This window comes from Pipra filicauda, unplaced genomic scaffold (genome assembly GCF_003945595.2).
Source record: "Pipra filicauda isolate LSUMZ 115617 unplaced genomic scaffold, ASM394559v2 scaffold517_size385040_pilon, whole genome shotgun sequence".
Classification (NCBI taxonomy): Eukaryota; Metazoa; Chordata; class Aves; order Passeriformes; family Pipridae; genus Pipra; species Pipra filicauda.
The window spans coordinates 245127-259036 of NW_024104662.1; the positions used below are offsets into that span (position 1 = coordinate 245127).

The 13910-nt window shown below is 36.1% G+C and overlaps 1 protein-coding gene across 2 annotated transcripts in view; it reads left to right on the forward strand.

The window, feature by feature from the left end:
- The window catches only part of ADGRV1 (adhesion G protein-coupled receptor V1), a 202908-nt gene that overhangs the window by 87395 nt on the left and 101603 nt on the right, over positions 1–13910 (forward strand). For both annotated transcript variants that reach the window (XM_039386937.1, XM_039386938.1), the window contains 14 exons: positions 437–466; positions 2448–2526; positions 3152–3290; positions 3811–3952; positions 4368–4630; positions 5715–5890; positions 8057–8181; positions 8878–9044; positions 9127–9270; positions 10110–10217; positions 10706–10958; positions 11647–11769; positions 11937–12159; positions 12983–13187. In XM_039386937.1, coding sequence (XP_039242871.1) covers positions 437–466; positions 2448–2526; positions 3152–3290; positions 3811–3952; positions 4368–4630; positions 5715–5890; positions 8057–8181; positions 8878–9044; positions 9127–9270; positions 10110–10217; positions 10706–10958; positions 11647–11769; positions 11937–12159; positions 12983–13187 — 2177 coding nt within the window. The remainder of the gene's footprint in view (positions 1–436; positions 467–2447; positions 2527–3151; positions 3291–3810; positions 3953–4367; positions 4631–5714; positions 5891–8056; positions 8182–8877; positions 9045–9126; positions 9271–10109; positions 10218–10705; positions 10959–11646; positions 11770–11936; positions 12160–12982; positions 13188–13910) is intronic.

Genomic DNA, 13910 nt, shown 5'->3' on the forward strand with positions numbered 1-13910 from the left:
TTTAAAGCCCTGTAAAAACTCTAAGGCAATTTTCACAGAGGAGTTAGTTAGTAATTAGCAGGTGGAGAGCACAGTTATCTCAGAAGTTTCATTAGCAGTCAGTTAGTGTGATTTTAATTTCCAAGAACATAATGGAAACAAATATGTCTAAAAAAATTCCTTCATGTGGTTCCTGTACTCACTCTTTCAAAAGCAGCTTTTTATTGCTCTTTATCAGATTTACTTTTAGGAGTTATATTCTATGATTTTTCTCCTCTTCCAGTGAACTTATTGTTTGCTTAATTAGATTCTCATTCTGCTTCTGAATTTGGTAGCAGAGCTGCCATTGGCTTTAAAGGCAGTTGGGTTATCCTAGAGGTACTAGAGGCTAATTATGCTGATTATTTCTAACATCTTCTATGACTCTTTTCTCTTTTCCTTTGCATGCGTGTTGAAGTGACAGAGTTAACTCGTTACAGACTGAAAGGTAATTTGTGAGACTGATTGCTGGTTTGTAGACACTGAGCTATGGCTAGTCGAGCCTAAAATTTAAAACATGAAAAGGGTAACATTAAAGTACAAAGGATTTTCTGAACTAAATTGTTCTGTACTTAGGATGATCGGATAATAGTTTTAATCCATAAGGCAAAAGCTTGTCCTTATTATAAAATGTCACAATGAATTCTGTTATCAGACTATTTTCTAATCTTGTTTTCTCTGTTGGTATATTTTCTTTGTCATAATTGAGGATTATCAATTATCATAATTGAGGATTTAGCTCCTTGTTGATGCAAGGCATTTGTTTAGGACATACAGCAATGCCATACCCCACAGAAAATATTTAATATAAGTCTAGGTGTCTAATATTAAAAAATGGGTGTCCTGCATATGATACTGGCATATGCAATCAATTCTACACATCTGGAATATATTGTATATGTTGTTCCTGTTATGGCCATGTGGATGCAGTATGTAGTGTACGTCTGGGGTGTCTGTGATGTACAATTAAACACATGGAACTCAAGTGACCTCTGTTTCTGATATGAGGCTTCACACATATGGAACAGAAACAGTAAACATAAAGACAACTATGTCTTCACCATGCTTCTCTTGCTCCCATCTTCTAGAAAAGGTGGAAGAAAAGGCCTGACTCTTAATACAAAAGTCAAGGAATTAAGAAATGGGAAAATGTTCAACACTGGGGAATGATGAAAGAAAAATAAACTTATTGGATAGAAGAAGGACTCTAAGCTGGAGTAGAGTGGCAGGGGGGCATCAGGGAAAGGGAAGCATGCCAGCCATGAAAGAGGTCTGATGTTGAAAGTGAAGTATTACAGATCTTGGGTGAACTGATCGGACTATAACACAACAAGGGAAAACACAGGTTAGGAGTGAAGATAAAGGGTCTATATTCGCTGGCACTCTCTATGGATATCTAAACTTCAGTAACATTTCTGATATGTAGAGGTGTTGCAGCTATTGATGATGTTCATCATTACCTCATAGTGTGAGGTTTGAATTTGTAGCAGTGACCTTTTATTTAGTTTTATGTGATTTAGTAGAGATCTTTCAAATGGATCTAAAAATAGTGTATTTACTACAGATCCAGTGGAGTCAATTTGTTTTGAAGAAATCGTCATTCTTTCTTCATTTCTTTTAAGTCTTATTAAAAGTAAATTGATGTAAATTGAGGTAATCATGTGATGCTGTTTGAACAAATTAAGGTATTATGTTTTCAGAAAAATCAAGTTCTGACTGTCAGGTCCTGGTCCCTGAAAGTGGTGGACATTTCTGGCATTTAGCAATTTTTCAGTATTTTCACGGGGCAATACATGCAATCATCTTTCAAGGTTACTGTGAAGATACATATTTTTTTATAAAGTGATAGAATGTTACAGTACATAAGCTACCTATAAGAAATTAATAATTCTATATTTGTAGCAGAATCTGAGGTGTGTGTCATTAAGGTTTATGATCAGGCACTGAAACATGAACAGGAGATGAAATACTGGATCATTTATTATTCTTTCTTACTCATTTTCCCTTCTGTACTCAGAATGGCACAGTCTGCAGAACATTAAATGTCATCATAATAAAAACACATAATGAAGATGAAATGAGATTCCTTGACAAATCTTGCTTTTGGCATTTTCTAATTTTTCTGTGCTGTGGGGTTTTTTTTTAAATTTTCTTTAGTCTTTTTTTTCTATGCATTATCAAGTGTAACAGTTGTAATTCAAGGCACTGTCTTGCAGTTCTAATAGTAAGGTAGTAAAAATAGATTTTCTTTAAGGCTTTCCAAATTATTTTCCCCATGACCTTTTTCTCTTCCATATTTTAGAAATGGAAAATTATGTATTTCTTGTACAAAATTAGTAGAGAAATAAAGAAATTCTTCTGTTATGCTTGAAAATAATGAAAATGGACTTCATTGTTCTTCATATTTGTCCTTCTGTTTTCCATTTTAGATGTGGAAGGTTTAACTTCACAAATTATTATTGATGCTAATGATGGAGTAAGCGGAGTAGTTGAATGGGAAAGTACCAAGTAAGTCTTGTCTCTTTGAAGAACTCTCTGTGTCAGTTAATGATTGGAGTTGCTCAGTAATTTTAATTTTCAGTTTACAGTAGAACTTCTAGGGTCCCATATTTGAGATGGCAACACATCATTCAGTTCAGTAGAACTGGAAAGTATAAGATAATTCTCATGCTGGAAACTAGCATTTACATTATGTTTACTCAGAAATCTTATGCTACCATGTAGTTATTTTTGCTGCTGTCCTTTTGTATTGTGAGCTTCCATCACTCCTGCAGCCTCCATCCTTTGCTCCAGCCTCTGCATCCATGTAAGCATACACACTGGCATCTCCCAGACCTTTTTTGTCTGATTTCCAGGAGCTAGGAAGAAGGCATCCGTGACCATAGACAGGCTTAATCTGCCACTAATAAGCAAGAAAAAAAGGACAACATCCTATAGGATTTTTACATAATTCCGTTTACATAAGAAACAAAGATAAAAAGGTTGCATTCGACATTGGTGATGATGCTGCTACTATAATGGTGCCTTTTACTTATAAAGCAGAGGGGATGATTTGAAGTGAAAATATAACAATTATCTACCATTTTATTCAGAACAACATGCTCAGTGAGCATTGTCTTGGTTTTCATTTTAGTTTTGAAGTTAATGAATCTCATGGGGATCTGACAATAATGGCATACCGAAACAAAGGATCTTATGGGAATGTGTCTGTGTTTTTTTATGCCCAAAATTTGGAGGCACAGCTGGGTTTGGATTTTAATGTGACCTCAAGGGTAAGAGTTCTGAATCTAGTAATTTTCATTCCTTCAACTTCCTTAAAAGAATGTCCTCTTGTTTATTTTGCAGAATGATCACTAGTACAGCTAGATTTTTCAGCATGTTTCAGTTGCTTTGATCATCTGAATAGATGATCAAAGAGATAGAATTAGTCATCTTATTTTACTCTTTCTTTTTTAGTACTGAAGCATTTTTAAATATAAGACACATTGTAAACTTTCAAACATCTATTTCAAATACAATTTCCTTAGACAAGAGCATATAAGATTCCATGTAAGTTTTAATATTTATTGCAACAGAACTCTCAAAGTGAGTTGCTCTTGCTTGTCCTCACTCTGCAGTATGCTGAACTATTTTGCTTCTATTTCAATCAATTTCTAAGAGACATAGAAAGTACAGCTCTTCTTGCCTCCTCTTTCCTTCCTAGCTAAGACAATTCTGCTTTGCCTTAGTTTAAAAATTCTCTGTATATTAACAACTGTTGAGTGTTCAATGCTTTCTGTGCTTCAATGCTAGACTCTTTTTTTTGCTGATGGAGAAAGGAATAAGTCTGTTGTTGTTACGATTTTTGATGATGATATTCCTGAAGGTGTTGAAAAGTTCCAGTTAATTCTAACAAATCCCTCTCTGGGCCTGGAATTAGGGAAGAACACAACAGGTAAAACTTAGTTTTGATGTTCTCCTTCTTCAGAATTGTCATTTTAGTGACAGTGATTTTAATTTTGTTCTTCTGAATATTTCAGAAAACACCATAGCCCTGCTGTGGTAGATTATTAGTCTCTTTTGGAAAATTCTTAAACATCCCTGTGAAATGTGTAAAATTAACAAAATAATATATAAAATAAGGAATCAAAAAGTGCAGAAGTGAACTTTTTAATAAGACAGTCTGGATTCTTCCTTTCTAGAAATATTTCTAGATAAAGCAAAATACTTACATACTGTCTTCAAGTAATATCAACATTATACACTAAAGGAAGAGTGGATTCATGTATATATGTATTTATTTGTATATGTGTACAATTGTATTTTACTATATTAATTAAAGAATATTTCCATCATTTATTTCTCAAAAGCCACAGTTACTATATTTGCCAATGATGATGGACATGGAGTTTTGTCGTTCAATAACAGTGATCACTTCTTCCTAAGAGAGCAAACAGCTCTCCATCTGATGGAAAGCATTGCAGTATTAAATATTATTAGAGAACCTCCTCAGGGGATATTTGGAACTGTGACTGTTCAGTATCTTGTAAGTGAAATTAATTCTTCAGAGCCATCAGTGGATTTGACCCCTTCTCAGGGATACATTGTACTGGAAGAGGGAGTCAGATTCAAGGTAATATGATAGTTATTACCAAAGAAGTGAAGAAAGTTTTTTCAAAATTTTTGGAAGGCTTTCAGAAATGTCCATGTTTTTTTCATGTACAAATTTTTTCTGATGTTTTCCTTCATTCTTGGAGCTAACTGAGTCATGGGAGCGCATAAAAATTGAAGGTGCTTTGTTGTAGATATTGTGCTCTTTGTAATAGTTCAGGTAAACTGAAAAAATATAAAGGGTATATAATATTTATATATGCATAGGGCCACTTACTTGTATGTGTTTAGTACATAGCTGAAACACATACTTTGACATGAAGTCATAATTTACAAGTCCAAATAGTTAAAGTGGGAGTAAAGCTCCTGTTCTGTTATGTGGCCTGAACTGAACAAAGTATGCTGCAGCAATGGCAAAAGGTGAAGAGCTCTCAGAGTCATAGAAATTGAAAACTGCTTATCTTTCCAGGAGTATTAAGCTCACTGCCTCTCTGCTGTCCCCACAAGAATGTCAGCTAGAAAATGAGCTAACTTAAGTGTGTGAAATCCTGACTGCTCTGAAGTTTAATGGTTGCTTTATTATATTTTATTTTATTATTTTATTTTATTTTATTTTAATTTTATTTTATTTTATTTTATTTTATTTTATTTTTTCAGTGAAGCTGGGGTCAGTAACAGGTTAGTATATTGCGTTTAGTGGAGTAGAATCTGAAACAAACCTTGCTGGAAATGCTGGTTTTCAATTTCTTGACCTGAAGTGCCTTTGGAACCTCAGTGATGGCCAGTTTAGCAGATCTGTGGGAAGTGGCAAGTAAAAGATTTCTTAATACAGTCTCTAAATATGGTTCTTAGGATAAGAATAAAGAGAATGGAAAAATAATAATAATAAAAAAAGTGGTTATGCTTGTGTTAGTGTTGCAAGGTCAGCAGAGGGATGACTTTAGAACCTGAGCCTGAACTGTCCCTGCCTCACTCCAGTTTCAAGAGCTGCTGTTGTGCTGTCCAGAGCTGTGCAGAGAATGAACAGAAAAAGCAGTAGGGTCTGAATAGTATGTCATCATTAGCTGTCAAGTCTCAGCAGCTTTTTGTGCTTGTTTTCTTGTCAGACTCTGCATATTTCTGCAATCCTGGATGGAGAACCAGAAATGGATGAGTACTTTATTGTCACCCTGTTCAATCCAACTGGAGGAGCCAGACTAGGCACAAAAGTGCAAACTATGATTACGATTTTACAGAACCAGGCTCCACTGGGGCTTTTCAGCATCTACCCGCTTACAAATAGGTACTAAATTTTTATTCTATCGAATACTATTACTGCTATACAGAAAAACAGAAAACCACTTAAAATGGATTATTCATCATTAGAAATGTTGATTTCTCTATGGATTTTTTTCATGAAATGGTACTTCATTACTCCCTTAACATTCCACTAATAATAATAATCCATATCAAGAGCTCCAAACCTTAGATCAGTGCCCAGGAAATCACACATTTTACAATATAAGTTTTTTAAACTTGTGTGAGATACACTCTGACTTAGGGCTGTTTTTCAGTGGGCCATATTACCTGGACAAGCTTGAGGAGTGGGCCCATGGAAATCTCATGAGGTTGAACAGAAAAAGTGCAATGTACTACACGTGGATTAGAGCACCTGTGGCTTATTAATGCAATAAGTAAATAAATTATACAGACCCGGCTAGCTGGTTGGGGGTTCAGCTCCAAATCCTCTTTATTCAAATGAGACAACACCTTATATACGTGGGTTCAAAGTAGTACGTGAGTCTCTTGATGCATTACTATGGATTTCTCACTACCCATGTGTGAGAAATAAAATCTCCGATTCAAGTAAGTTCCAGTTAGAATTTATTATATGGTGAGAGCAAAAACAGCTCTGTGGTGTCCAAGCAGCCAAGTCCCAATGACTCGGGAGGCTTGTCACACACCAAAGCAGACATAGTATCCTACTTTTATTCCCAACTACTTCATTAATATTCATTATACATAGGCATAAACATTATACATTGTTAATTCAGACATTTAACAGATATTTTTCTTACACAAGGGTGTTATCTACTCACAAGCATAAATAATATACATTGTTAATTCAGACATTCAACAGATGTTTTTCTTAAACTCAATTATAAATTCTCAAGAAAGGTGTTATCATCTAGTTAACTAAACAGAATATCTTCACTATAAATTTTGTACAAGGTAAAAGGAAGGTAATTTGTTTTATGTCTTTATAGGGACCCAGTTAAGTTTTACGATTTGTTTTCTCTTCTTTCTCTAGGTTATACTGACCTTACACTGTTTTCTTTTTAATCAGCTCGAATCATTCTTTTAGTTTATTACACATGTGTGGGAGTACTTTGGGAATTCATTTCCCAGGATGTTTCATACAGCATCCTTCCTAAAACCCAACTCCTACAGCAACCCCCAGTATCAATCGAGGCTGGGGGATCAACAAATCAAGCACAGCCCTGCCAAGAACAACTTGTGTATGCTGGTGGGTGAGAGGCTGGAGATGAGCCATCAGTGTGCACTCACAGCCCAGAAAGCCAAGTGTGTCCTGGGCTGCATCCAAAGCAATGTGGGCAGCGTTTCAAGGGAGGTGATTTTGTCCCTCTGCTCTGCTCTGGTGAGATCCCACCTCGAGTCTGCATCCAGCTCTGGGGTCCCAGCACAGGAAGGATATGGACCCGTTGGAGCAAGTCCTGAGGAGGCCAGCAAGTTGATCAGAGGGATGGAGCAGTTCTCCTATGAGGAAGGACTGAGAGAATTGGGTTTGTTCATCCTGGAAAAGAGAAGGCTTCAGGGTGACCTTATTGTGGCCTTCCAGTATCTGAAGAGAACTTACAGGAAAGATGGGGCAAGACTATTTCCGAGAGCATGTAGTGACAGGACAAGGGGAAATGGGTTCAAATTGAAACAGAGTAGGTTTAGTTTAGATATTAGGGGAAAATTCTTTACTGTGAGGATGGTGAGGCACTGGAACAGGTTGCTTGGAGAAGCTAGGGTTGACCCATCCCTGGAAATGTTCGAGGCCAGGCTGGATGGGGCTCTGAGCAACCTGGTCAACTGGAAGGTGTCCTTGTCCACCCATGGTACAGGACAGGGGTTGGAACTAGGTCCCTTCCAACCCAAACCATTCTATGATTTTGTGTTTCTGTCATATGGAATGATGTTTTTAGAAATCATTCAGCTTTAACTGTATGGTTGATGTCTTGAATTTCAGGGTGGTTTAAGATTTTGTTGAATTATCTATAATTTTGCCAAGGTCTTGTGTTAGAAAACACTGGATAACCTTAATCAATGTCAGTACATCAGATAGCAAAATCAATATTTTCCTTTTATTGCATATTCTGTGCTGAAATTGTACTGTAAGAATCTTGTTTGTATACTATAAATATAATGCTTTTAAAAATTTATTTTCAATTCTCACATTTAGGACAAATATCTTCACAGTTGAAGAAGCCAACACTACAGTTTATTTGAAAGTTTCACGGAGTAATGGGCTCAATGTGTCTGTGAGTGTTGAGTGGGAGACATTGTCGGATACTGCATTTGGCATCAGTACGTTCACTTTATTGAGAGCGTCCATTGCTATTGGGTGGAAATAGCCAGAGACTAGCCAAAAATATAGGAGATGTAACTTTGGAATATAACCCACCTATTCAGACTTGATCACATAAATTAATAGATAAAAGAGCTTAACTACTTAAGAGTCAGCTTGTCATCAGCCACTGCTGCCAGAGTTTCAATAATCTGTATTGCTTTTCTTGTTGTTCTTATATTGTCACTAGACCTTTGATTTATAAAATCTGTACTTTGTAACTTTGGATTTTTCTAACGCAGTATAAAAGACATTATTTTCTGTAAGCATCAGCTGACTTAGTCAGTTTAAGAATCTTAGTGCCTTGACTGCTTGTTGAGGATGAACACATTTTGTAGTTTTTGTGTCACTGTTATTTTTTAATATCTAGCTAATTTTCTCACTACCCAAATTCCAGACTGAGTCACCGAATCACACTCAAATTGCCTGTATATCTTCCACGTGTAATTGTAATATATGAGGAATGCATTTATTGCTTAACTCTCGTTACAACCTCAGTGCTATACCATTTCCATGCATTTGCATGCACTCATACCAGCTATCTAAAGACAACTTCAGTATTTCTGATACTAGGTGTACTTTTGGCAAGTAAATAATGAGAATGGCATTGTAAAAGACCTCAAGGATAAGTAGTTTTTTATTTTACTGTATTGCAGGGGGTAGTATCAATGTCCTGTCTGTCTTGCAAAGCTTTGTGGAGCAGTCAGCAGCTAGCTGGTGTTTTTTTCCATTCGGAGAAGTTCTGTATGGTGTGCTTTTGCGTACGCCTCCAGCTGTGTTTTCTACTCTCTACCAGTGGAAAGGAGTTTTTGTTGCTGTTGAGGTAAATGTTTGCTTACAAACACCAAGTGTGCTACCTAATAAAAAATTTTAATCTGAATTCTACTTTTTTATTCCTCTCTCAGGATTTCAGTATGTGGAATCCTAAGAGCTGTATGTCTTTCCAAATACGTGCCTCTCCCTACCTTGTGATTACTCATGGAGGAGCCAGACAGGGAGCTTCCAACAGCAGTGTGTATGCATTCATGCCTGAACGCAAACTATTGAAGGTATATCTGTTTTATTTACAAAATAATGAAATAATGGGGTTAGGAAGGCCCTCCACTCCAGCCACATTTTAGGAAAAGGCACTCTGTGCTCAGCTGGTCTGGGACCTGAACACTATATGTGACTTCAGTGATGCAACTTACTGTCCCGGTTCTGGCCAGAACAGGGTCAATTTTTGCAGTAGCCAGGAGGGGACATGGCTGGGACCCACAGGTTATTCTGTACCACCTCAGAGGGGAATGGGGCCCTTCCACAGGTCAGGGTAGCGTGCCGGTGTTTCTTCTACGTGGTGAGCTCTTTCACGTGTGAATCATTCAGCTCTCTTGTACCCTCAGTTTTTAATACTCTTGCTGTTATTCTTCATTTTCTTCTCTCGTTGTTTTCAGTAAATTATTCTTATCTCAACCCATGGTCTTTACCTTTTGTGCCTCCAATTTTCCTCCACATCCCACCACAGTGGGGAGAGGATTAAGTGAGTGGCAGCGTGGTTTGGAATGTTTCAGTGGGAACACTAAATTGGGCAATACCATTCCTAAATATAATAACCACAGTTATTACAACTGGATGTCTACTGTACTGTTATATTGGGGGTGGGATAAAATGACGAGGAAAGGGAAGAAAGAAATTGTGGAGCAAAGAAGTCATAGAGCATTTTCTGAAAAACATATGATAAGTCATTTTAGTGTTGTAAATTTAGAATTACATCTATGAAATTTTTTGTACTTTTTTTTATATATAGTTTGTATGTAATTTTGCAGTTTCTTAAAAATGTGTGTGTATATGTATAAACTTGTTACTTGAAGTGACTTCCAAATACCATTTTGCCATATATCCCTTGTAGATACAGACTCTTTCTATTTTGGATACCAGACATGTCAAACATTTTGCTGTGGATGAAGAAGACTATTTGGTTTTTGTGAGTCACACCACCAATTTCAGTTCCATCCAGGTTAGAATACACTTGTCTTCTATGCCTTTGATTTGGGTAATTTGGTTAGTTTTGAGTTTGAACTCTGAAGGGATAATTATAAAAACCTAAATATGTATTTCTGAAAATTGCCTTATGTTTCTATTACAGATTTACAGGACTTAAACTTCTAGACTTTTTTAAATGTAACAACACTCCTACATTAACATGTAGTTTATACTTAGTTTGATTTTATTGCTAGTGTTATTTTGGTTTTAAAATCTATCACGTTAAACACCTGTAAGAACAGAGAGAGCTTCTGACCATAAACCTCATCATCTGAAGACCAGGCACAGATGCTTACAGTAATGTGGTTACTTACCAATGTGCTTCTACCTTAATGTAGGATTCACCTTAGAAATGAGGAATTCAATTCATTACAAGTCATCCTAATTTATCATGACACTTAATTTCTTTTCTCTTGGTGCTAGTTATGAATATATAATAAAAAATATTTCATATTTCCACAGGTTTTCCAGTGGAATAGAGATCTATTTGTGCTGCATTATCAACTTCCAGTTTACAGAGCTCTGAACATTGCCTTGTTTCCTCGAGGAGGGATTATGTACCTAGTAGTTTCTTTTACAAATAACACCCAGAATGTGCTCTTGTACCAGTGGTTGAATAATGAGTTTAGGAATCTTCATCAGTTACCAGCAAAAGAAATCAAACATATGGAGACCTGGACTTCTGGATCTGATATCTACTTAATTATTGCAGAAGGTATTTAACAGAAAACAAACACTGAGTTTTCAAAGTGTATACTGCTTGTTTGGTAGCAAAGGCATTTGGGATAAAGGAGTTTAGATAAGGATGAAAATATTACTGAGGGGTGACATTTTGATGATAAGTATCTTATCAAAATAATCTGTGTTTTGTTCTTCAGAAAATAAAAGTATTGTGTTTGTTCTCAAATATTTATGAAACCAATTAAATATTTTCCCAAGAACAATAGTAAATAATAATTCCATTCATCTAGCTGCTAATTACACCTTTCTAAGCTTTTCTGAGCTTTATGATATGCAAAGATCATTGTTCAGCAAAGGACATGAGTTTTTTTATTACAAGTACGACCTTTTAGGCATTCTTTTATGTCTGCATCCCTATGCCTATTTAAAAGTCTATATTGCAGTCCATAGGTTTCTTTACAATTGACTGTTGTCTGTTGGCATTTTTAGTGTTCTTATATGTGAATGTGTGCAGAAAAGCCCTTAAATGGTGTAATTAGATGAATCATCTGATGGAGATAAGTTGTGCTGTGGAGTTATACCCAAAGTAAAAAGGAAGATACGATCATTGGTCTCACTTTTTAATTAAAGCTGCTAATCTCTGCCTTTGAATGGCCACTAGTGTGTGATTTTACTAATAGGCAGCAATATAATATAAGTTTTGTGATTTTTCTCCTTTGTAGAATCTGGAAATTCTTCTGAAATATTCATCTGGGAGACAGGGCAGTCTGCCTTCAGACACTTTCAGTCTCTTCCAGTCTGTGCTGTAAGAAATATCCACGTTTTCAGACCTCCTTCAGGTTTAGGTAAGACCTCATGTATAGTGCTGGAATTGAATATGCTCATTTTTTCATTTTTTTTTTCAGATTTTAAGAGGTACTTTAACAGTTGTGCTGCCAAGGGCATTTCTGGCCTTACAAGAAGAACTTATGTCACTGAATATTTCTTTTTTTCTCCTCGTTGCTCAATGTAGTTCACATCCTGCTCTCTGATAAGGACACAACAGCACTGTATTCCTGGAACTCAGAAGGGAACCAGTTTTCCATGATGCTGGAAGCCCCATATGCAGATCATATCTCTTCAGCCACTGCAAGGTCTCTGAACTCCAACAAGAGCTTGATTGCTCTTTCCAGAGAATCCAGTTCCCAGATTTATGAGCTCACCACTATCTCCAACCAGTCAGATTTTATACCTAGGTAGGTTTTTGTTTTATATAACTTTCTCCATGTCTTGCTTTAATGTGATACTGTTTTTGTTACAACAGAGACCATTATAGACTTCTGTGGGTGTTGTGCTTATTAACACTAAAGAGAACATTTCACAGGTAGCTTTAGGATCTCTGAAGTCAAAGTCCTCACAACTGGCTTTAAAACACAGAAAGAAGGAACTTGCAGTTATGACTTGGTGTCAGTGTAGAGTCATGACGGCCGATAAAGATACAAGGAGTCAGTTATGTGCAGAAAAGATGCCTTCCTCTTCTTTATTTTCTCATCTGCTTTTTTATACCCCTTTGCTAGCAGCAAGCACTATCCTTATTTTTGGTAAGCAAGCAACAGCGTTTTCACTGGCTAGGATCTATGGGCGATACATTTGGCAAAGCTCAAGGCCTTGTTGCAGTTCCCACATCCTAGGCTTACCAACTTTACAGCCTGCCTTTGTTTTCTCCATTAGGGCTGCGTACTGACTTCCTTATCATCAAGGATACACCTGAAAGTTTTCCCAGTCGATATCTCCATCCTGGGAGCTAATAGACCTGCTATTAACCCCTTCAACTTGGTATTATTAAAACTTTTATTTAGGATAAATTAAATTACTTTAATAAGTAATTTCAGTTACTCTGTGCTCTATTGTAATTTAAAAAAAAAGGACATTTAACCTACAGCCTTTAAACGTCAGTTACTTAGGAATACAAGCAATAATTTCAGCTTCAAAAATGCTCATTAAATTTACGGTACTGCTTTCAAAGTTCATTAATCAGCTATCCTCAGTTTACAGTTTATGTGTTTGTTTTTATGCTAGTTCAGGTGAATTGATATTTGAGCCTGGGGACTTGGAAGCTGTGATAGCAATAAATATCCTGGATGACATCATCCCAGAGGAGGAAGAATGCTTTAAAGTGTGGCTGAAAAACCCTAAGGGAGGTGCAGAGATTGGTGTTCACAGTTTTGTTAACATAATTATTCCTTCCAATGACAATGCCTATGGAGTCATTGCATTTGCTCAGGTAAAACCTATAAGGTAAATCATTAAAATATGTATATATAATTTCTGAATAATGGAAAATAAACATACGAAACCTGTAAATTAAAACATGTGAAGGGATTGTTTTTCTAAAGACTTGTAGCAACCTAAGTTAGATGGTTATTGACATCCATTTAGCATTGCTATTTGATTATATAGATGCAAGATGATAGAAACTCAGTTCCAGTCTATCTGTATTGTGGAATTTTTAGAATCCCCTTACATTTGGAATAACATATTACTTTAACAGTTTTTCAACTACCTAAAAATTTAGGTTTTAGATGGCTTATATGATGTCATCATAGAGTTGCTACTGATTGGTTAATCAAGGGAATTAAGTAAAAATCCTTTTCCTTCTCCTGATTTGTACCACAAGATGAGCCTATCTGTCTGAACAGAATAACTTGGAAAAAGTGTTAGACTGAAGCTATTAGTTAGAATGGTTAATTCTTATATCATCCAATATTGTAGAAGTTATCTAAACAGATATATGTGTTAAATATATGAAACACAGAAGAATTGTTACTGAAATGAAACATTGCATCTGGACTTGTGTAAGCAGTAACAGCAGTGAACATATGTCTGTCTTGAAGGTCTACATGTTTGTTATCTGCTTCAAATGATTTGGACATAAAATACTGCACTAAAAAAATAGCAAAAAGCGTTGGGGTTTTTGCCTTAGGATAAGGAGGTCTGACATTTTAGA